The following is a 22,443-nucleotide window of genomic DNA, read 5'->3' on the forward strand; positions in this document are numbered from 1 at the left end:
ATGGCCACACAGAGCCTGAGCAATTTTCTTCTTGACTCCAAATCATCTCTAAATTGCTTGATGCTGATACAACATCAATGCCATGTAAATAAGCTGTGTGGTATGGCTTAGACAGCAATAGCAAGGGGATGGAGAGTGAAGAAGGAGTCTAAGATAGACGGCTGGTATACTCTGTGAGCAGGGCTGCCCATGAATTCACAAACTCTAGTCAAAGAATTATAGAAATAAATGTTTCTTGTGGAGAATTTTTGTCTACTTTCACTTTAAAATTCTTTTATTTATTTATGTTTTTGAGATTATAAGTACATTATTTCCTCCTTCCCTTTCCTCCCTCGAAACCCTCCCTTATACCCCCTCCTTGCTATCTTTCAAATTCATGGCCTCTTTTTTAGCTGCTCCATGTGTGTGTGTTCCTAAATATGTTAAGTACAACCTGGTCACTGTTTTAAAAAGCAATTTTATTTTACATCATCCATGCTGCTTTCTCTACTAATCAGCACAGTGAACAAAGCCACTTGTCCTCGCAGCAAGGTCGGGGGATGGATGTGAAATTTCCATTCCAGAGCTTGGACAAACTGACATTAGTGGTTATTATCAATGTCCAGCCTGGGCAGAAGGTCCAGCCAGGAATTATGTTATATCAACTGAAAGCTCACCAATGACCCTGCCAGTTAGAAACAAGCTTAACAGAGGATTTTTATAAGCATGGGCTACAATGAAAAGGGTCAGGGACACTTCATTATTCTTTTGAATCTGAAAGTAACATGTGTTAGTCCAAAAATACCTTAAACTCACCTGGGAAGTACGGGTGTATTCCTCATATAATCTATCATATTCTCGACTCTTTTCTTGGAATTGAGTATTATATTCATGTAACTTTTTCCCTACAGCTTCAATATTATCTTCTTTGACAACTTGATCCTGGAGGGATATGCAAGCAAGGAAAAAAGAAGTCAGTTGATAAGGTATTTATTCAAATAAAAATCCTTAATGAAATGGTCAGTGTGTTATCTAATTCAGCCATTATGAAATGCTGGTGATGACATAAAATTTGTCAGAACCCAATTTCAAATCATTTTCTATGCTGGAGAGTATCTTGGGCCTGTGTTCCTGCAGTTCCTGCAGTGTGAGGAGTTCTGCATGATTACCTGCTGGTATTTAGACACTGGGTAAAGTAACTTCACATCCAGCTTGGGATTGTACTGCGCTAAAGACTCATTCCGGTAGTGGTTTATGAGTTCAACCACAGAGTTGAAGGTTAATGGATCAGAGAAGCCGTATTTTCCATCTCGGTGAAAGATTTTGATTAATTTGTTATTTCCTCCTTTCCTGTAAATACAATAAAAAAGGATTATTAAAGTTTTCTCATGCAGAAGAGGGCCTCTCAGGGAAGAGGGAGACGGGAGAAGGAAGTAGGGAAAGGGATGAACCAAGTATGTTTGAAAATCCTATAATGAAACCCATTACTTTATGTGCTAATTTAAAGAGGAAAAGAAGTCTAATGACAACCCAGACATCCCTATTTCAGCAGACTTCCTGGCTCACCTTAGTGTAAGAGTATAATCGCCATGCATTTTAGTAGATGCGTCTCGTACCAAAAAGGTCCCGTCAGCAGTATCTCGGAGTTTTTCATTCACTTCTTCCCTAAAATGAGCACAACATAGACAGTGCTTACTTTTCAACTTTGAATAACCATACACTTACACAGACAGACAGACACACACACACACACACTGGGGATTGCTATACCACTGGGTGACACTACACCTTTAGCCTTAACAGACACTTTTTTTTTTTAGGACACTGAGCAGAAAATCCAGATGTTCCATATCTTTACATCCCTGTCCTTGTACATTTATATGTTGGTATTGTGTGTTTTCAACAGTCACTAACAGTTCCTTCCTTCTTCATACAAAAGTGCTATAAATTCATCCCACTAAAAACAAGTACATGATGCACTTATGAGTATACATCCATTTACACTACTGGCATGTCTTTAATACAAAGGTTTTTTTTTTAACCACTTTCTGACAAACCAGCACAGAAAGTCCTGATCCAGAGTAAGGCTCTACCAGCCCACTCACTAAGCACTCTAAAAGCTAAAGGGTAGGTGAGGGGAGCAAACCCCTTCATTCCCAGAGTCCTGCCTACTGTTGAGAAAGCACAGTGCCCTGTGCCCCTGGTGCTGCCCTGCCTGCCATCTCTGTCAACAGGGAAGCTTCCTGGGTATTCAATTTCCTGTGTCACCCAGCACCCACAGCGAGCGAGTGCTCAGTGACTTCTCTCGTTGTCTTTGGAAGAGAACCAACTATGCTTCATGCTTATGTTGGATGACATCCTAAAAATGGAACTCAGCAAGCTGGTGCTTTCTGTTCTTACTCGAAACCTCCCTGCGTCTGGCAGAAGGGAAGAGCCCGGCGGCCTTACCTTGAGATGTCTCCCCAGTACCATTCAGCCTCCTGTAAGGACATAGTGTTGTTCATGCCGTTGTTGGCTACCGTGGTGGGCTTGGGTGGCTTAGGGGGCAGTGCTGCAGGGAAAGGAGGAAAAAAAAGCTGTTTGGGATCTGAACTCCAAGTGCACATTCAGAATCAGACTTGCATTTTCTCAGATGAGCAACATTTCATTACAAGCTCAACAACAACAAAAAGAAAGTAATGGGGGAAAGTGGTGTAATTCTATTTTAATTAAGAACGCATAAAAATCTAATTCTATTTTCAGTTAAAAAAAGGCAATTGAATTTACTAAAAGACATTTATGATGGAAAGGAGAGGGAAAAGAGGGTGAGGAATGGACACAAGGAATTCACAATTCCATGCACCATGGAAGATATTTGTCTTCAAAAGAAATCGCAGAATGTGGTTTAAAACGACAACTGAAAAGGGAAAGTAGAAGTGAGTGACGGGGGTGGGGTGGGGTGGGGAGCAGGACACAGAGCCGCTCAGACTGACTGACATGCCTAGAGGTTGAGAAATGACTGGGGTTGGCTCCGGGAGAAAATTTCAAAGCTAATCCAGTCAACATTTTCTAGCTCTAGATTTTAGCGGTGTTAAAGTTTTATGCCCAGGCGGCTCCAGCTGAAGTAAGAAACTAGGAGCATCTGAGAGTGGCAGAAATAACAGGCAGGAGTTGGCTTCAATCCTTCCCTTCTTTAATTATGAGAGACAAATTTGGTCGCTCTGTCCTGCATGAGCAGTCCCGTTTTTTAAAAGCCCTCATTTACAGCAGTATGTTTTAAGAACTGAGTCTCTCTATGTTAACACTTCATGCTCAGTTCTGCCAAAGCCACTTCAAGAAACTCATCTGTGACCTACATCTCCTTCGTCTTCATGTTACCGGGGGGGCATTGTGCTCTATGTGTTAGGTCTCATTAAAAACCCCATCCCCTTCTTCAATGTCAAAGCAGCATGCACACAGTGACCAAAAGAGGTGACCAGAAGCCCCTAAGCACTGAAGAGTCCTCAGTGCAGGCAGGGAGGGCTGACCCTAAGGGGAACAACCAAAGGAACCTAGGACTTTTAGTTAAATCTGAAACCATAACTTTGAAAGCACTGTAACTGAACTGCTTTAATTTATGCGCCCTTCCCCCCACCCAAGATTTCAGGTGTCTAGCAAGACTTATTTTACAAAGGCGAGGAAAGCCAACTTCTTTTGCCAGTGTAGTATCTCAGCATGAGAGAGAGCAAGAAAGTCCCCACATCTGATTTACCAGAGTCTCAGGTCATCAGAGAACGAGTTTGAGTCACTGCCACAGCTTTCATGCTGTTCTAAAGCGCCCGGTGTTATCAGAGTCCACAGCCAGCAGAGAAAAGCAGCACAAAGGACGCGTCCTCTTAAGTAAAGGAACAATATACAACAATATAGCCCAGCTTGCCAAGGATCCCAATTAACAAAAGACAGCAGCGGAGAGAAGTGGAATCCAGTTCCCATCCATTCAGCAAGAACCAGCATTTATGAACACAGCCTGAGCTGCTTGCTGCTACAGGCAGTCAAAGAATCTGCTTAATTTTAAAGTCCTAATCAAACTAATTTTAAACCATGAAACAAATCAGTAAAAATAGCAACCTCAAGAGAATCTGTTACAGCAGTTTTCAATAAAAAAAAAAAAAATTAAGTCCCAAAATTAACTAGCACTCTCCGTTAATACTGCAGTGTTACCTGGTGGATCCATTTCTATATAAAACATCAAGTCTGTGCCACAGTTTATATCTGTCTTGGCACATTCTAAGTCCAGGTCTTCCATAGTCCAAACCGTGGTGTACATTTGTGCGAGAGTTTCCTTGGCTGTGCTCAGTTATAAGGAAAGAGTCCGGCTTTCTTTGTAATGGTGTCTTGGAATTCATTTTAAAACCTATACGGGGCTGCACTGTAACCTATTACATCACAAGCCCCAGCCAATCAAGTCAGAAAAATGTCACCAGACCACTCCTGCTTCATCAGTTCTCCTGGATGCCAGTTTCACACAGCCCCAGCCTCGCTCCCAGAGCCTACATGTCACACGGCCGCAATGTCTCCACACTCATCGTTCTGAAAGGTGTCGAATTTGCCTGTGCTCTCCCAGCAGTGCACTCTCTAATTCCCTTTTTATTACTCCTTGCAGCATGGTACAGTCCGCTGCTGGCAGATTGACAAAAGCTGATAGACTGCAGCTTCCAGCTCTGCCCACTTAGTGCATCTGGGCTCAGAGATAGCCTGGCTATTCCTTGGTATGAAAATCCTACAGAGGCATCAAAATAATATTCCTAAGGTCTATTTCACAGTCCTTAGAAAGAGTAGAAGCAGAAAGGACCAAGCACTCTGTAAGTCCAGTCTTCCAAAATTCACTGACAGCCTGAGTCTTAAACACTGCCATAAATGCATCACATTAAAAAGGGAAGCTAAGAGATAGTACTCAGACAAAATGCCTCTACCAGATATCCCAAGGTCAAGGCAAGACTTTATAAAATAACCATGAAAACTCAGCACAGGCATGAAGATGTCTATTATTTGCAGATAGGATAAATAAATATAAAAGTCAGCACTGGTAAGTTTCAATATTACTGTCTAATAACACTGGGCAAAAAGATGTTCCTGCCAAAAATAAAAATAAAAATAAGAAAGAGGCCAGATGGATATCAGAATGCAGAGCACAGGTGATCTCCACCAAGCGTTTCGCTCAGGAACCCATCACACTGCTTGCTGCTTTAAAGAAGGTGATGTAATCTCCCCTCTTCCTCTCTCCCCCCACTCTCTCACTCTCAGCACCTTTTTGGGAGAGGAGGAAAGGCAACAAATATTCCTTCTTAGCAGTGTTCAATTAAAAAAAAAAACATCCTCAATTTCCCTACAAATCTAATGATTCCTTTAGATTCTTTAAATCATTCTGCATGTAATTTTGTCACAACTGGAGCTTGAGGTACACAGCCACTGGGAGCCAGGATCTCCGGACATTTACATTACTATGGAGGGGTACTGCTCCAGTGAAAATGTGGCTTCATTTTAAAGAGTAGGTTTTGTGGATCTGTATGTTATACATCTGTGTGATGATTTATGGGACACAGGAGCCACTTTAGATTTCTATCACATTTGGAATCACACAGCATTAGAAAGTGGAGCGATGCATTCTGTTCCCCGGCTGCTGTCCACTTGAGTCCCCTACTCCGGGCCACTTATTTCTGCATTATTGGACACGGCAGACTCAACCCTATCCCTTCCAGCTCACACTTCTCCTATGGGTTAAAGTAAGTCTAAACTCAAATTCAAATAAAAACAGTAAAAATAGTGGAGTATGTCCTTACACAATTTTTTTTTTTAAGTATATGAATAAAAATCAAGTCTTCTCCCCAAAGTAAAGATACAAGTCCTCTGGGCAGTATAGCTCATAGGGCCATGCGTGCAGCACTCCACGCATGCCAGCCTGGCTGTAGACTGCTGCTACTACCATGTGGAGACCCAAGGAGCAGGTCTGGGAGACAGGTGATTTTCCATGGTCTCTGTGAGCCTGGCTTAGCCCCAACTTCCTGCCGGGTACTTTCTAAACTCCAAACCTGAACCCCATCTCTTCCCTGCAGTGTGTCAACCCCCCACCCCCGCCCCAGGACAGAAGGGAGTGTCTCCCCTAATCACCCATCTGCTCTCCCCAGGCAGCACTCACCCAGGCGCACACACTGTTAGCATGAGAGGGCAGTGCGCGCGTGCGCGCACACAGACACAGACACAGACACACACACACACACACACTCTCTCTCCCCCTCTCTCTCATACTTGCCCCGCCAAACTAAAGAGGATGGCTTGCAGGTAAAGAGCCCAGTGCAGAGAAGTGCATAAATGAAAAGCGACTTACTTTGCAGGTTATGCATTTCAGCGGTTTCGCTTTGAACTGCTGGTATCCCACCGAGGAGGGGAAAAATCCAAAGAAGCTGCTCTTCCATAGAGTGGGCCCGGCCCCCCCAGGCTCCCCCGCCCGCCCGGGAACAGCAGTGGCGAGCCTAGCCGGAGGAGAGCGCGCTAGGCGGGGGCGCGCGGCTCAGCCCGGCCGCCGGCTCCCCCGGGCTCGGCTGCAGCCGGTCCCTCCGCCCTGAGCCCCGCCCCGGCAGCGCGTCCCCGGCTCCTCCAGCGGAGCCCCCCTGGGTCGCGCTACTGCACCGGGGAAGAGAGGAGCCCCGGCGGGCGCTCGCACGTCTCGCTCAGATAAAGATCGCGGCTTCATGATTAACTCGGTTAGGTTCAAATATTTGCTGAGCTAGGGATTTGAGGAGGGGGAGGGGCACCCAAGTCAAAGTCAAAGTTGTCATCGGGCTGACAAGTGGCCCAGGCAAGACTAACTTGCTCGTTTTCGCCTTGGAAATGAGAAGGGCATTGTAAGGGGGTGCTGAAAATAGTCCTCCCTGGCGGCCACGGTGCCTATGCGCGCTGGCAGCCCCCGCTCCAGGGGCTCAAGTGGCCCGCAGTAACGCAGCACAGGAAATAACCCAGCTAGTTCAGCAAAAAATAGAATCAAAGCCGCGTTTGTGAAGGTCTGAACCTCTCGAACAGCCCGGGACAGGGTGCCTCGCTCCAGTGTCCACCTCCTCCCACGCGCTGGCACAGTCTGGCCCGCAGGTGTAACAGGAAAGCCCTTCAGAGAGCGCTCGGCACACAGGCTGCCGGCCCGGGAGGGCAGCCTCCAGGCAAGCCCAGATCTTCAAGGAGTCAACTTCAGCTCACCTTCAAATGGCCCTGGGACTTTCTAATCGGGCTTTCTAAGAGGTGTGTCTGCACTCAGTTAACTGCCTGCTGGGCGCAGCAAAGGACAGGCCCAGGAGGAGATATCTTCCGTCCCCTCGGATTCTAGTCCTTTATTTGAGAAAGCTGCAGCTAACTAGGTTTAGGATTGTTGGCTAGCCAGAAAAGAATTCCAGTCTTTTCTTAGCAAACGTTCCCATCGCAGGAGCACAGAAGCCCCCCACTTAAACCATCTGAAGTATAAATTAAACAAACAAACAAACAAACAAAAAAATAAACCCAAGCCTCAAAACATGCCAGTACCTTGGAGATGACCTCTGGCAATTCCTTCATACTATAGGGGAAGAAAACCCTACACAAAAAGAACTCAGCCTTCAGACTTTTGGTCCTAGACTCCATTCCCCGCCCCTGCACTTGGCTTTCCTTGGTCATGGAAAACAAAAACTGACAAGAAATCGAGTTTACTTTCTTTTAGGCCACATTGGGGGAAAAAAAAAAACAAAACAAAACACCACCACCAAAACATACCTATAACAAAACTCTGGATTTCTTGTTTTCTTTTCTTTTCTTTTCTTTTTTTTTTTTTTTTTTTTTGGCTCAAGAAAAACAAAGCTGCCTTCTTCTTTTCATGCCTTGTCCTGCTTTAAAAAGAGCCTCTCTGGAAGAAACATTGGACACACTGGCTTTTTCAGCAAACCTGTCCAGATGCACCACAGAACCTTCTAGAGAATTAAAATGTAAATCTGACAGTCTATTTTGTCTCAGGACAAAAGTATCTACTGTAAAGCAGTGTACTCCAGAAACGCCTTCAAATAGCCATGAACACCTTGTTTCGAACAAATCCTCACCGTAGGTACAATCATCCACTATGGAGGCTATATCATGTTACTGCAAGTGGGAGCAGAATCTTTCCCCACTGGTAAGATTCATGTTATTAGTTTAAGGAGGGAGACCTCTGCTGGCCGAATCGAGTAAATCACACCTGCTTAAGAGAAAGCCATCAACTTCCAATTTCACCCTCTGTATCCAAAATGCTGCCCCAAACTAATTAACATAATTAAAAATATACTACTGGATATGTATAATTCACTAATAAACCAAAGTCACGGGTGCCACAATATCTAGGAAGTAATTTCCACTTGGCTTAACATAAGCCCCTTTAATAAAACTTGTGCTTTCTCAGGGTCACCACGGAGACCCATCACGACAACATGCCCATGCAACTGCTTCAAGCCACCTAGCATCCCTTTCCTGAGGGTTTTGTGCAACTCGTTTCAGAGACAAAGTCAAGCCATGACTCTACTCTTGAGCAGATTTCACCTAGCCATGAAAGTCTCATGGTCATTAACATGTACTGTGACGCGTTTCCTGCTCTGAACAAGCCCTCTTCCGGTGAGCCATCACTGGAGACCTGGAAGCTTGCTTCTCAGAGGCTTGTGTGCACCGCTAGGAATGAACAGAAATCAGCAGAAACTGAATGAATCAAAATCACCTAGGGTTCCTTCATAATTTCAACGTAAGACAACTTAGAAAGCAGGCCCGTCCAGCATGAGGCCAATCTAGGACTCCACGTGTGGTGATCTCAGTGAACCCACACTACGGAAAAACATCCTTTTTAGTTAATAAACAAACCCAGGTTTAGATACGCAAAATACCAGACGCAGGCTGCAGGCTTTCTGCAAAGGCGCGCCCACTGTCTAGCAGAGAGAGGAACTCTTTCCCATGATGTGATGACCTGCACCGCCCCCATCCTGTCCCTTCAGAGACCGAGAAGGCTGTGCCTTGAAAGAGTAAACTGTCTTCTAGCACGAGCACAGAGCGGGTGGTGCTCACAAGGCTCTTGGCCATCTTGAGTAAAACTTGCTGGGTTTAGTGAGATGGACACAGGCTCTCCTCTATTCACCTCTACCCCTCTCAGGACATGCATCTTTTTCAAAACTTCATTCCTGACCTCTGAAACAACTCTCTCATGTCAGACCACATTGTAATCCCCAATGGGAAAAAATTAAAAAAAAAAAAAATCAGAGAAAAGTAAAACGCCGAAAGTTATTTCCCTCTGTCCTAGAGTTTGCTTACGTCTCAGCTCAAAACCCAGCCCCTTGAGTTTAAAACAAGATGCATGAATTAAGCTCTTTGGTAGGAATGTTTTGCAATGCCCCGTAGGTTAAAAATTAAGCTTGACAGGTGTGGGAGGGCAGAGGGAGAAAGAGTCACTTGTTTCCTCCTCCAGGCTTGCGGGTGCAATATTAGACCTCAATTATGCTACGTTAATATTTCTGAATACATCCATGAAATCCATAACATGGGTGGTATTCAGTGGCACCCTGTGTTTGCTCAGCCTGTTCCTACTGCAGTTGCCCTGTAGAGATCAACTTAGCTCCCCAAGTCTGAGCAGCGGAAGGATTCCAGAAAACCTGCTGCTTGGCTTTAAACAGAATGAGGACTTCTCAGAACAGAGAGAATGGTGAGCTAACAGCAGAGCTCAGAAAAAAATACTCTCTGCATCACCTGTCCACATCTGTGCCTCCTTCCATAGAAGCAAGGAATCTTTACCTCAAAGGGCTGCTGGATGCTCGAGATGAGTCCTTTCTCTAAGATTCTTTGAAAACCAAAAAGCTTATCAGTGTATGTACGTATGTGGAAAATTAATAGGCTGCGCCCAGATCTCTAATTGGAATGGATCAAAATGAGGAATAGCCTTTGTCTTTGCCGTTTAGAAATGTAGCTGAACCAATTAAACTAACGCACGCACACACACGTGCACACGCACACACGCAGACAGACACACACACCAGTTAAAGATAAGGGCACAGGCCACTGAAGAACACACACACTGTGAACGGGCCATTTTAGCCTGCATAGAAAGCACACTGGCACCTGCTGGGACACGGATGAAGTAGGCGACACTGGGAACACTGTGTACAGTTGTACATTCTGTGCACCGTGCAAAGGCACACTGGCAAGGGGACAAGGGGAGTGGCACTCGCTTCCAGGCCACTCCACCCACCCAGCCACCCAGCTCATGGAATCCTAACAGCCCTGGCAGATAGGCCCAGCCTTCGTTCCTCCGTACACCTGACGGAGCCTCATCCCCCAAAGGCAGCTCCTGGGCAGACAGGTGCAGTGTGCACTGGCCAGGTAGCAGAGAGCAAACCTCCCATCTGTGTTTCTTCAGGGCCCCAGTGGTGCCTTATAACACTGTCCCTTAAAACGTGGCCTTGTGTCAGTGCCTGGTGGGCCAGTGTGGTAACACACATTAAGAGACCGTGAGATACAAATGTCCTAGAGTGAGTGCATGCAACCCTAGGAGCACAGCTGCAACAGCAAGCACTCACCAGAGATGATTTGCTGGCGACCTGCAAATCAAAACGCTATTTTCCTTTTCTCCAGTTAAAACAGGACCTGTTTTTTAAGGTCCTTTTCACAGTGAATTCTTCCATGAACTTATCTACTCAATTACCCTAAAAAAGTCACCCACTGCACCTCTAAAGCTCTGTCTGTCTTGGGAGAAGTGCACACCCAGCTATTTAGACACTGCGTCTTAATAGGCCTTATTTGAGCTGATATTTTGCCTCAGACATCAGGCTTATCACTCCAAATACTACCTGGTGAAGGCCCAGAGAAGATGCCAATCTGCCCCCACAACAAACACTTCCTTGTAGTCCTCACTTCTGGCTCCTTCAAAGACTTCTTCTGTTCAGAGCAGCAGTTTCTCTAAGAGACTGATTTATGAGCATTCATTTGCGATGTACTGAAGCTGAGCTTCCAAAGCCCTTGGGGACTCTTGCATGCTGGGCTGGCGATGCAGGCCTCTGGGAAGGCACTGCAGTCCCACTGTGGTGAAGAGGTCATTTCTTTCTCCAGGAATGCCCTGCCAGTCACAGCACTGGAGCTTTTCAGGATGAAGACACCTTCCTCTACCCTCTTCTAGCAAAGAGTGAAATGTGTTCACAAGTGGGAGACAATGAAGCATCTATTTGATCCCAAGAGGCCTATACAATGCTCAGAATGACTGAAAAGGACATGGCGTGAAAATGGCTCAGATAAAGCTTGAGAATTACTTGGGTTTAATTCTTTCTCTTTTCTTTTCTTGAAGAGGCTGCACAAATATTGGGACAATCCAGTATGTTCAAATCTCTGCCATTGCTCAGCAGAGCTGACGGAACTAATCCTCCTTTGAAATTAGTATACCAACTCCTATGAGGAGCACTGCAGTGCTTTTCTGTGTATCGGGCCATATTATAAAAATGGTTGATGATGATACATGCTTGCTTTTATAAGTCAGTCTTATAAAAGACATTTACTCCATTTATATTAAACTCTGGTGGTGACAAACACACACCCCCCATCCACCCAGACAAATAAGCCCTTAGTAATCAATTCATCTGTAAAAGTCCTGTCTGGCTTTGGGCTTTCATGGGTCTGCCCCGATGAGAGGCCAGGGAGTGTCTGAGAAAACCATGAGGACTGATTCCTCCTCTGCCTCCCTTCTCCCCCCACCCCACCCCAAGCCCTTCAGGGCAAACAAAGCTCAGCTGTGCCTTCTCTCCCACATGCAGCTCAATGCCAGGCAGGAGGAAGTGAGCAGTTGCAGCTCAGCCCTTTGGCTCAGGGCCTGCCTATTCTTGGTGGCCCTCTTCCTTCCTAGCCTGTGTGGTTAGTCTCGGGGTAGGCAGTCGCTATGGCTCCATGCCCCACTCTCATTCTTCCCCATTAGGGTCAAAAGCAGCTCCTGAGCATAACCCAGGCCTCCTGAATCCATATTCCAGTAAATCCAGCATCATATGAGAGAAAAACCTTCCTGCTACCCTTGGCCTCAAGTCCCAGGTATGCTCAGGTTCCTCAGTGCACCCTGTCTATAGCTGTGGGAACCCTTGTTAAATGCTGTTTTTCTGTGGTTTGGAACCTTTGGAATATACCATGCTTGCCTCATTTATGATTTTTCCCCCTCGCGGTACCATATATGGGGCCTGTCCACACACACCCTTCTCAAGTCCTGCTTACCTGTATCTAATCACTTCAGAGTGGGTTTTGAGCCCAAGTCCTAGCCTCTCTCAAACCGTCTCATCCAGATACAAAGAACCACAGCTGGCCATGACTGGCAGAAAGGCACGATGCTCTGTCCCAGTGGCTGCTCACACCGCCACGCTAATCTGCATAGTTACCACCACAAACAGCTGAAGCAGGGCTCCTGGGCCTAAGTGAGGAGTACAGGCAAACCTCCCTCTTGGCCCTGAACCTGCAGTTCACCTGCTAAGGGCTGACCGGTTGTCTAAATGACCATCGCTGCAAGCTAGCTTCTACTAGATGGCAGCTTGTTTGAACTCTCTCAACAAAAAGCTGCTGTTGCAGGTGAGTCTATACTTCCTGCTCTGTTAAATGGCTAGCTGAAGACCCACCTGCATTCAGACAGGCAGCTGGCTTACGTACTGCCTATATGATTGAAAATGTTTATTTTTGACAGACATTTCTCGGCATAGTCACTTCCAAAACACACATTCCAAAATACTTTAAACTTTACATAGTAATTGTAAATTGCCCCTACTTTGTAAGTATTAGAAAAACAACAACATCAACAAAATGTCAACAGCTAAAATGGGCTCCATAAATTTATTCAGCAGCCTGTAGTCTAAGAGGCTTAAGAGGTTAAGGCCAATCTCTACTACAGAGTGAGTTCTGGGCTAGCCTGAACTACATGGTGAGACCTTTTATCAAGTTAGTAAGTTAAATTAAACAAACAAACAAAAACCACTAAAACCAAGATAGCTTAAAACCTGTACAACCTGACATCTGACATTTCACATTGACCATCACTGTGACTTTTCCATGAACCATAAATTAACATATTAATTTAATATGTAGACTGCAATTGTACCAGAGACCTGGGTTAATTCCAAAGAGCCAGAAACCAGGGTTTTCAAGGCCCCCAAAAGCTGACCCATAAGTGAATGACAAATGTTGCAAAGCCTTACCTGGTGCTGGCTGTCTTTCATTCAATTCAGTTGAGATGAAATTCTCTATCACTTTTACGAGGTGTTCATTATTATCCAAGCTGCAACAAAGAGGGCTTTGTGAGAACCATCATCCCTAGAAACAATACTGTTTTCATTCATCTACATCCAGTCGATGTGTGTGAGGTAAGTCCACAGAAAGCACGTATCTGTGATCCAGTATTTTAGGTGCCCTTAAATACCTATCATTTTAGGGCCACCCAGCACTCTCCCATAGCCCCAAACCTTCTTTTCATCCTGTGCTTACCTGACTGCTGGGAATCTGAAAAGCAGAGGGCTGAAAATTTCAGAGAGGACTTTCGCATTCAGAAGATTTTTGCTTGAGGCTTGAGAGAGCTTGAAGAAATGCTTAAGCAAATACTGAAGAGTAAGCCAATACTGATGAGGTATATTAGGCGACCTAAGGAGTTTCTTCAACAGCTGGATGTAGTCTTCAGAGCTTTGTACTTCTACAAGTGAAGTGAAGTGAAAAAGAAAAAAAAAAAAACAGGAAACAGAGTAAGGCTATGTAGGTGCCAACAAGCCAACACTTAAACTATTTCTTCTCACTCCCTTAGTGACACAGGAAGCTCATATAGGGATATCTTCAGGATAGGTACCCAGGACATTTGTTCTTCTTAATAAGAAATGCATTGTGAGAAAGTAAAGAGCTCAGGTCGAATGAAATACAAGAAACTCTTGCTTAAAAAAAAAAAAAAAACCACAAACTGTTCAGGGTGTGCTCTCAGAAGCCTGGCCTCCACCAAGCAGCACCAAGCATGATTGGCTACTTCCTCAGAGCATCAGATAAGTATCACAGGTTAAACTTTGAAGGTCACGAACCACAGTTTCCTGTCCCCAAAGCACGGAACAGAGCCTTGGCTCCTCGTGCTGAGTGATCTCCACCCTCAATGCATTTTGCACTGGGTGTTCAGGGAAGAGGGCAAGACTCTTCCTGTTCTAGCCCTGGGTCTCTAAGTCTGGCACTAGGAATTGGATGGTCAAGACCTCCACAGCTGCGCTGATCTTTGCAGACAGTGATGAAAAGTTAACAACTGGCCAGTTTAACACATGGGCAGGCTTCTATGCAAACACCAATCTGGGTCTCTTCTATCTGATGCTGTGGTAAAGGAAGGTATCTGTGGTGGTGTGGGGGGCAGCTGATTATCTTCCCAGTGCCTTCTACTTCAACACAGCACTCCACAAAGGGTCGAGCATTATCTACATCTTAGTATCCCATTCAGAGAGGAGTGGAAAGAGAAAACCAACCTTGGGCAAAAGACATCATTTCATTGTAAACAGCTACTGGAATGACAGGATTTGGTAAGTCCGAGAGATAGCGTTTGAAAGCATCTGCTAAAACTTGTACATCAATCATTTCCAAGTCCACTGAGGCGGCATCTAGGAGAGAACAATTTAAAAAATAGTTCAGGCATTCATACTTCTGTTGGGCCAATTTTCCAAGTGTGGGACTTAAAACACAGGGAAGGAAGCAACCTAAGGAAAACAGAAGCCATGGCGTGATTACTGTTTCTCATGGGGCTCGCTCCCGAATTTTGGACAGAACAGTTTTTCTTCACGTAGTTCTGTCTCAAGCAATGTCCAGCATTCAGCACTCCCAGCCTTTAGCTGTTGTGCTAGTACCATAGTTTTTAGGGCAACAAAAAGTACTGTCACTGCTATTGAGAAGTTACTATCTTCCCCAGTGCTCCATACAGAAACACTGTTTGGAGAGGGATCCTGGAAAGGGTGTAGGTTTAAAAGGTTGTTAGAATACACCCTGAATCTACCGTAACTAGTGTCATTATAAGAAAAGACAAAGACACCAAGATACACAGAGACACCAAAGATACATGAACAAAGGAAAGGCCATGTGAATACACACTGAGAGGCAGCTGCTGGAAAGCCAAAAAAGAGGCCTCAAATAAAGCAAATGGCCCTACACCTTCCTCATCTTGGATTTCCAGCCTCTGTGGCTATGTGAGAAACACATTTCATTCAGTTTTCGGAAGCTGTTCTGCCCTGACTGACCTGGAGATGGCTAGCTATATGGCCAGTGTTTCATCAAAACACAACAGGAAGATGAGAAATGAAAACTCCCAGGTTTTTATCAAATCTAAACTGATAAATGCTGCAAAAATTTTAACCTCAACAGAGTGATCAACTAAATATCAAGATACTACCGAATTTTAGCAATCAATTTCAAGATTACATATATAGCAATCTGAACAGGCTCAGAATGCTTTCCCTAATGCTGTTATTATCTAGCCTGTAGGCATTCAACTAGCTCAGAAGAGAAGAGGAACAGATTTCTCTAATAAATCCATCAGCTAGAAAGAAGGTCAAGCCATTCAGTAAAGGGCTAACAGTAATCAGAAGCTCAGTCCTGGAGATGGGAAAGGAACTGAGGTCCAATAGAAAGCAGAGGCACCAAGAACAAGAATGACGGGGGCATCCTGAAAGGAGAGGCATTTGACAATGCCAAGAGACATGAGTACAGTTATCTGGGGAACAGTGTGTTCAGAAGGTGGGCTGACATTGCTTTGTTTTTTTTTTTTTTACTCTCTTCAGTTGTGGCCCTGATGGTTCTGCTGCCAAAGAGATATAAACAGCAAGATAATATAAAGAAACTATCACCCAAGTTCTGTGTTTCTGCCTTCTCTCTCCCTCCCTTCCCCCTCTCTTTTTCTCTATCTCTGTCCTAGGTACCTCCTTTCTTTTCCTCTCTGCCCACAGGCTTGCAGGTGGCCTCTACCCCTCCTCCAGGACCTTCTAAGAAAAAGGAAAGGAAAGGGAAAGGGAAAGGAAAAGGGAAAGGAAAAGGAAAAGGGAAAGGGAAAGAGAAAGGGAAGGAGAAAGGTGAAAGGGGAAAAGGAAAAAGGGAAAGAAAGGAAGAAGGAAAGGAAGAAAGAGAGAGAAAGGAAGGAAGGAAGGAAGGAAAGAAGGAAGAAAGGAAGGAAGATGAAAGCTATATAACTCAGTGTGTGCCTGGATTAGGTGGTATCTAGGATATGAGAAAATACCAAAGTCAAGGTTAAGATGTTTCTAACACAAGGATAGGATAGATTGAGGCTATCCTGAACTAACGATGATAGTGTAAAGCAGGGCTCCTTAAACTTTCCCCATTCGATTAAAAAAACAAAACCAAAAACTTTGCCTGTTCATGATCTCTTGGTACCCAGGAAAGTTTTATATGACCTGAAATACATAAGTATGTAAAATAGGCACACAAAGCAACCACTTTATGAAATTATAAAGCAGTTTATTTTAAAAGAATTCCTAAGTACACATATGATTTTAACATTGATTAAGGGTGAAGGCTAATTTGCATACTAATGAGACAGATTTCCTTGTTTGTCCTTATACAGAAGTAAATCTTAGCTGAGTATTTGATGCTGCAAGACAGAGCATACCTTCAATGCTTTCAGAAGTAAACAATAGCTTTTATTTAAAAACTTGTCAATGCTGGGATGCTGCTTTGCATGAATGCATGATGCAAAGTGACAGAATTATATGTCAAGGGCCATTCCAAAATTTTCTGGAAATTATCTCGTAACAATTTAAAAGCAAAAATTATTTAATTTTATTTATAATGAAGCTCAACCATCATTTTATGCAATTCATCCCAAAGATATACTAATGTATGTGTGTATGCATTTATGTATAGGTGTGTGTGTGGGTGTGTGTATGTGTGAGTAAATGGATACAACTATCCTAAAGATGTATATGCTGAGGAGTGATCATGGGAACATTCATGTCAAAGTGTTCCATAATTCAATCATCATGTTTCTATGGAGCAGGAAACTTGTCCCAGTAAGAAGCCAGATGCAAGTGATCATCATACCACAGTTTCACATGCTTAGAACACCAGCCTTGTGTAAAATAAACATATGTAAAGTCAAGGAAAAACTATAAAGGTTAAAGGATGAGAAGATAAAACACTGTACCGCCTCAGTCTCCTAAAGAGGTAAGCAGGCACGCAGTACATTCTAACCAGTGTGTGCAGGCCATAAAGGGCCTCTGCATAGATGGTCTAGCCTGAAACCAAGTAATTATTTCTGAAATTATATAGTGTCAATTAAGATTATATGGGGATCACTGCAGAACTCCAAAGAATAGTCAAAGTTTCAGGCCCCTCTAGTCAGCCCTTGTATACCTCATTTCATGCCTCTTTGCCTTGAAAACTAGCATCATTGAATGTGCTTATCCTGAAAATAGCACACTACACCTCTTGGCAATCTATGTAGACCTCAAGGTGCTTGAGTCACATGTCCCCTCTCTTGGGCACGATCCCTCTGGTGCTCGGGCAGGGCTGACTGAGGAGCACCAGGGCACCTGGCTAGCAGGCTGTATCTTTTACGTATCTCACGTCACACTTAAGGAGCCTCAAGAACAGACTGTGCCTCCCCCTAAGCCAACCCCACCCCCAACACACACACACTTCCTGCCTTCCTCATCAGCCAACACAGAAACTTTGGCAAGTGGTTAAAGTCTGGAGCGCTTGGGCTGGTGCTCATCCCAGAGCCCTTAAGAAGCCAGGGAGTGTAGTCCACAGTTTTCACAGTGTCCGAATGAAATTACATCACACTGTTCTTGGGATAAACTCACCATGTGTCAAAATCAAGTGTCATCGACAGAGCGTACTTGGTTTTCTTTATTACGTTTTGGTGATGTGACTTCTCACGTGCCCTGAGGTTTCTGACTTGTGCAATATGAGACTCCTTTTCTGTATTACCACTACCTGGCAGCTCTTAGCCACCAATGGCTGTCTTCAGCGAGAAGAGGTGGCGTTCTCTGCACTTCACTTTTCACCACTCTACCGATGGCAAGCAGTTCCTTCAGCACTTCCCTGCTCCAGTTCCCTGGGAAGTCCCACCCCCGAGCCAGCCACCAGCTCATCTCTATCTGGTGTAGTGGTTCCCAGGGGCATGGGGTAGAATAGGATTCGTCTGGCACTATTTGGAGACATTCTTGACTGTCGTGACTTGGGGGGTGGAGGGAGATGCTACTGGCCAGGGATATGGCAATGAACATGACACTCCTCCACTTCAATTCAGCAGAATACATCAAGAGCACTGGGTTGAGAAAGCCTGATTCAGGTCAAGGGAAACCAAAAGGCATCAGGAGAAAATTTAAACCATTGAAATTCAAATAAGAGGGGAAAACAAAGCAAAGCAAAGCAAAAAATAAATAAATAAATAAATAAATAAATAAATAAATAAGTTAGAAAAGAAATGAGGAAGGTGAAAAGAGGGCAGGGAAAATCAGAATAATCTGAACAGAAATCATAAGCTTTGTCACCCGGCCACCAAATCATGTTAAAGGAATTTGTTTAATGAGGCTTTCTTAACTGGAGACAGAGTCACTAACGTCAGCAGTAAATTAACATGAGATGCTGTAGGAAGTAGGAAAAGCAAAGCAGGCTACTGCCCACCTCTGCTTACAAACTTACAAGGTTATTTGAAGCTAGAATTTGCCAGGCGAAACTGAGGCCTCCCCCAGGATATGATAATAGCCTGATGTATTGAAAAGTCTACAAGCCGGGCATGGTGGTCTATACTTGTAATCCCAGCACTCAAGGAGGCAGAGGCGGAGGCAGAGGCAGAGGCAGAGGCAGAGGCAGGTGGATCACTGTGAGTTCAAGGGCAGCTTGCTCTACAAAGGGAGTCTAGGACAGCCAAGGCTATACAGAGAAACCTAGTCAATAAAAAAATACATAAATAAATAAATAGAAAAAAGGAAGGAAGGAAGGAAGGAAGGAAGGAAGGAAGGAAGGAAGGAAGGAAGGAAGGAAGGAAGGGAGGAAGAAAAGTCTGCAGCATGGAGACACTCTCTGCAGATGCTCTCCCAAGTTTGGATAGTGTTTGCTTGCTTTTGGCAATAAAAGTGTACCAGTTTTCTCTGTGTGGGTTTTGATGTCAATGGGGAAGGAAAGCTGCCTGTCAAAATACATTATTGACGTGAGTGAATCTTGGTGGTTTACGCCATCATGAGTGGTGTGAAGAAAGAAAAAGAACAAAAAAAACTTTTTCCAAAGCTAACGTGGATTAGTTTGTATTGGTCACATTAAAACTTTAACCACAACTTTTCATACTATCAACAGTTTCTGGTGTCTTCACATTTCCTGTGACTTTTAGTGTGTTCTTTTTTTTTTGGTAACCAAAACATATAACTCTATTTCAATTGGCAGAGAACAAAATTCAGTGTTTCCTTAACACCCTGGGAAGGCTGGGAGAAACACAGAAAAGCCTCTCACTCTTGACTTTCCTGCCAGTTAGCTTCCCATATCCCGGCCAGTGGAAGCATGGGGCACACACAGAAGCATGGGAAGGACGCTGCCCTGTGTGTGCTGCATGTATGCTCGGCTGAGTTCAGGGCACACGGGAACTGGAGTTCAGACACTTGGTTGGGTTTGCTTCAAGCGAAAGTGCTTACTGATAAGCATCTAGTCTGGCTTTTTCCTCTAAGAAATATCTTTTGTAGGAATTCCCTAAATTGCCTAATCCTTAAGTTTCTTCCCACTTCAAACGGCTACTTTGTGAGGGTCACATGGGTATTCCCACGTGAGCATACTTCTGCGGGAGCCTTGTCCAGAACAACAACAACAACTGCAACCCTTTCCTTTAAATACACAGATTTAGGTAAATGATATGAGGTAGAAAGCTACAAAAACAAAAAGAAAGAAAGAGAATACGATGAAGAACTTGGGAAATTCTAGAAGTTGGCATGAGAAGAAAGCTTCCTGGGATAAGCTGGACTACTTTTCCCTGTACGGAAAAAGAAGAAGGAAGCCATGTGAAGCCACCATTTGGCAGAATGAACTGGTGTCTCTTAAGTAATGGTGTGGCTGCTGCTGGTTCAGGAGACCAGATGTTTTCAGTTTTTCCCAACTCCACATTCAATGATGTCATGTTAGTCGTCATGAGATTAACCACAGTGGGGATATTCAGATCACAGAAGGGCTAATATGCTAACCCAGTACTTTTTCTGTGCAGAGAGTGGGGTTACCCTTATGCCATCAAATAAAACAGCCAATGTCATATTACGTATATATACCATGAAAAAGTAAGCAGGTGAGCCAGAAAGCAGGCAAGCCAGGTGGGAGAGAAAGAGAGGAGGAGAAGGATTAAGAGGGTACCAGGAGATGCTGGTCAAATGACACCTACTTAGAATCTTTTTAGCTGACCCAAATGAATGAGCTGTGACCAACGTCAAGGCTGAGGTACAATGACAGAGATATAGAGTCAGACAAATGCAAAAAAAAAAAAATTGTCTCTGTAACACCTGCAGGATGCAGGGGTTTGTGTGTGTGAAAACTTGAGAGGAGCCGCGCAGTGAAGGCGTGGACTGCTAAAGTAACAGGGCAGAAGAATTCCTGTGCATGATTTGAGAATTCCCCCGAGACTCGCAGTGTGGTGGGGATGGGGTTGGGGGTGCATCATCAGAAACTTTATCCCCATTTCCGGTCCCGTGAGACTCACCACAATCAAGAAGCTGTCGTAATTCTGCAGGGTTGCTGGAGCTCTGTGTTCTGTATAGAGTCGAACATTCCAGTCCTAGGACACAAAACAGACTGTGTGTGCAAAACACAGCTCTCTGGAGAACCTGTGAGCCTTCTGCCAGAGAGACGTTCCAATTTCCATCCGGTATCTATTCTAGATGTGTAGTAAATACTCTTGGAAGCCAACCCCAACAATTAATTTTATCTGGTATGTCAATAATTTTGGCAAATCCAGTGGATCATTAAAAAGCAGGTTAATCATGTTTGCTAAATTATAAAAAACTGAATAGCTCCTACATGGTAACTACATATCAGCAGCAGTTTCCAACCCGTAGGTCACGATACGACCCCTTTGGAGGAGTCAAACAACCGTTTCACTGGGGTTGCCTAAGACCATTGGAAAGCACAGATATTTGCATTATGATTCATAACAGCAGCAAACTTATAGTTGTGAAGTAGCAATGAAAATAATGCTACAGTTGGGGGTCATCACAACAGGAGGAACCGTATTAAAGGATCACAGCATTAACAAGGCTGAGAACCATTCACTCATCTAGAGTAAGAAATTATCGGCCAGGCACAGAGACCCACACACCTAGTGCGGTTAGCATTGCCTCTCTTCACAGCCATTAGTCAGACGTTCATAGATAATGCATGGCTCAGAGACACACATAAATTAGGACAACCATGAAATCAAGGTCTAAAACGCCGGCTCTCTCTAGCAGTCTGGTTACCTTTCTTCTCGATGGCTTCCAGGAGCTTGATGAGGAGGGGTGGGGCAACGTCAGGGGGTGCAAACTGCTCGGCCAGATCAGGAAGGACCAAAGCTGAAAAAAGAAAAAGAAATTGCCAACGTTAGATTTCATGTGAGGCAGCCAAGTGCATTTGCCCACAATGAAGAATATTTAAATACGAGTAAATCAATTACTCCCGACCACAGCAAACTCCGAGTGGAGCTTCGGGATTCCCATACCGCACCGCACACTGGTGGGGCCTCAGCGACATGCCTGTTGCTCTCCGTGGAGCATTCCCCAAGCGACGACCAAGACTATCCCAGGATCCCCTAACAATAGGCTTTCGACGTTCTTGCATGGGACATCTTTCCTAGAACAGACTGCCCTGCCTTAGGGCACCTCGGGTCCCTAAGGCTGGGACTAGGGAGAGGAGCTCCAGGCTAGACTGGAGCTTGCTTGTTCAGGGAGGAGGAGGGATGCTTCTGAGTACAACTCTCTTCACCCCCGAATCCTGGGCACACTGATATTTAAGAGTACAATCATGGGAGCCCAGGAAATCTCAGCTCAAGTCTGGCTTCCAGGTTATCATGAAAGGACTGTTGCTCAGGCAGGCAACACTAGAGAAAATCATGAGAAAGTTTGTTACTATGGCACATAACCGAAACAGCCAAACCCTAGCAGTTGGGCATTCTTTTGTACCCTTGCAGTGAGTTCTATCCCGGCAAGCCAACACAAATGACCGCTGGCCACCCAAATGCGGTCAAAACCTTTGCCAAAAGTGTGTGTGTGTGTGTGTGTGTGTGTGTGCGCGCACACGTGCATGAGTGTGTTCGTATGAGTAGGAAATGAGACACTTTAAGAAAGCTTTTAGGTTTTATGTGTGTGCTGTATATGCACCATGTGTGTGCCTGGCACTTTGGAGGAAAGAAAAACGCATCAGATTCCCTAGACCTGGAGATATAGATGTTTGTGAGTCGCTGTGTGGGTGCAGGGAACTAAACCTGGATGCTCTGTA

General features: G+C 44.6%; 1 protein-coding gene across 5 annotated transcripts in view; it reads right to left on the bottom strand.

The window, feature by feature from the left end:
• Pik3r1 (phosphoinositide-3-kinase regulatory subunit 1) overlaps positions 1-22,443 on the bottom strand; it is an 84,920-nt gene that overhangs the window by 6,990 nt on the left and 55,487 nt on the right. For 2 of the 5 annotated variants that reach the window (XM_021645743.2, XM_021645744.2), the window contains 9 exons: positions 21,429-21,521; positions 20,675-20,749; positions 14,463-14,594; positions 13,462-13,663; positions 13,176-13,255; positions 2,428-2,530; positions 1,546-1,644; positions 1,149-1,329; positions 796-921 (listed from right to left, as the gene is read on the bottom strand). In XM_021645743.2, the coding sequence (XP_021501418.1) occupies positions 796-921; positions 1,149-1,329; positions 1,546-1,644; positions 2,428-2,530; positions 13,176-13,255; positions 13,462-13,663; positions 14,463-14,594; positions 20,675-20,749; positions 21,429-21,521 (1,091 nt within the window). Of the gene's footprint in view, positions 1-795; positions 922-1,148; positions 1,330-1,545; positions 1,645-2,427; positions 2,531-3,709; positions 3,833-4,158; positions 4,536-6,322; positions 7,061-13,175; positions 13,256-13,461; positions 13,664-14,462; positions 14,595-20,674; positions 20,750-21,428; positions 21,522-22,443 lie in introns of those variants that run through there. The other 3 variants (XM_021645746.2, XM_021645745.2, XM_021645747.2) reach the window with 3 other exon arrangements.

This window comes from Meriones unguiculatus, chromosome 6, assembly GCF_030254825.1.
Source record: "Meriones unguiculatus strain TT.TT164.6M chromosome 6, Bangor_MerUng_6.1, whole genome shotgun sequence".
Taxonomy (NCBI): Eukaryota; Metazoa; Chordata; class Mammalia; order Rodentia; family Muridae; genus Meriones; species Meriones unguiculatus.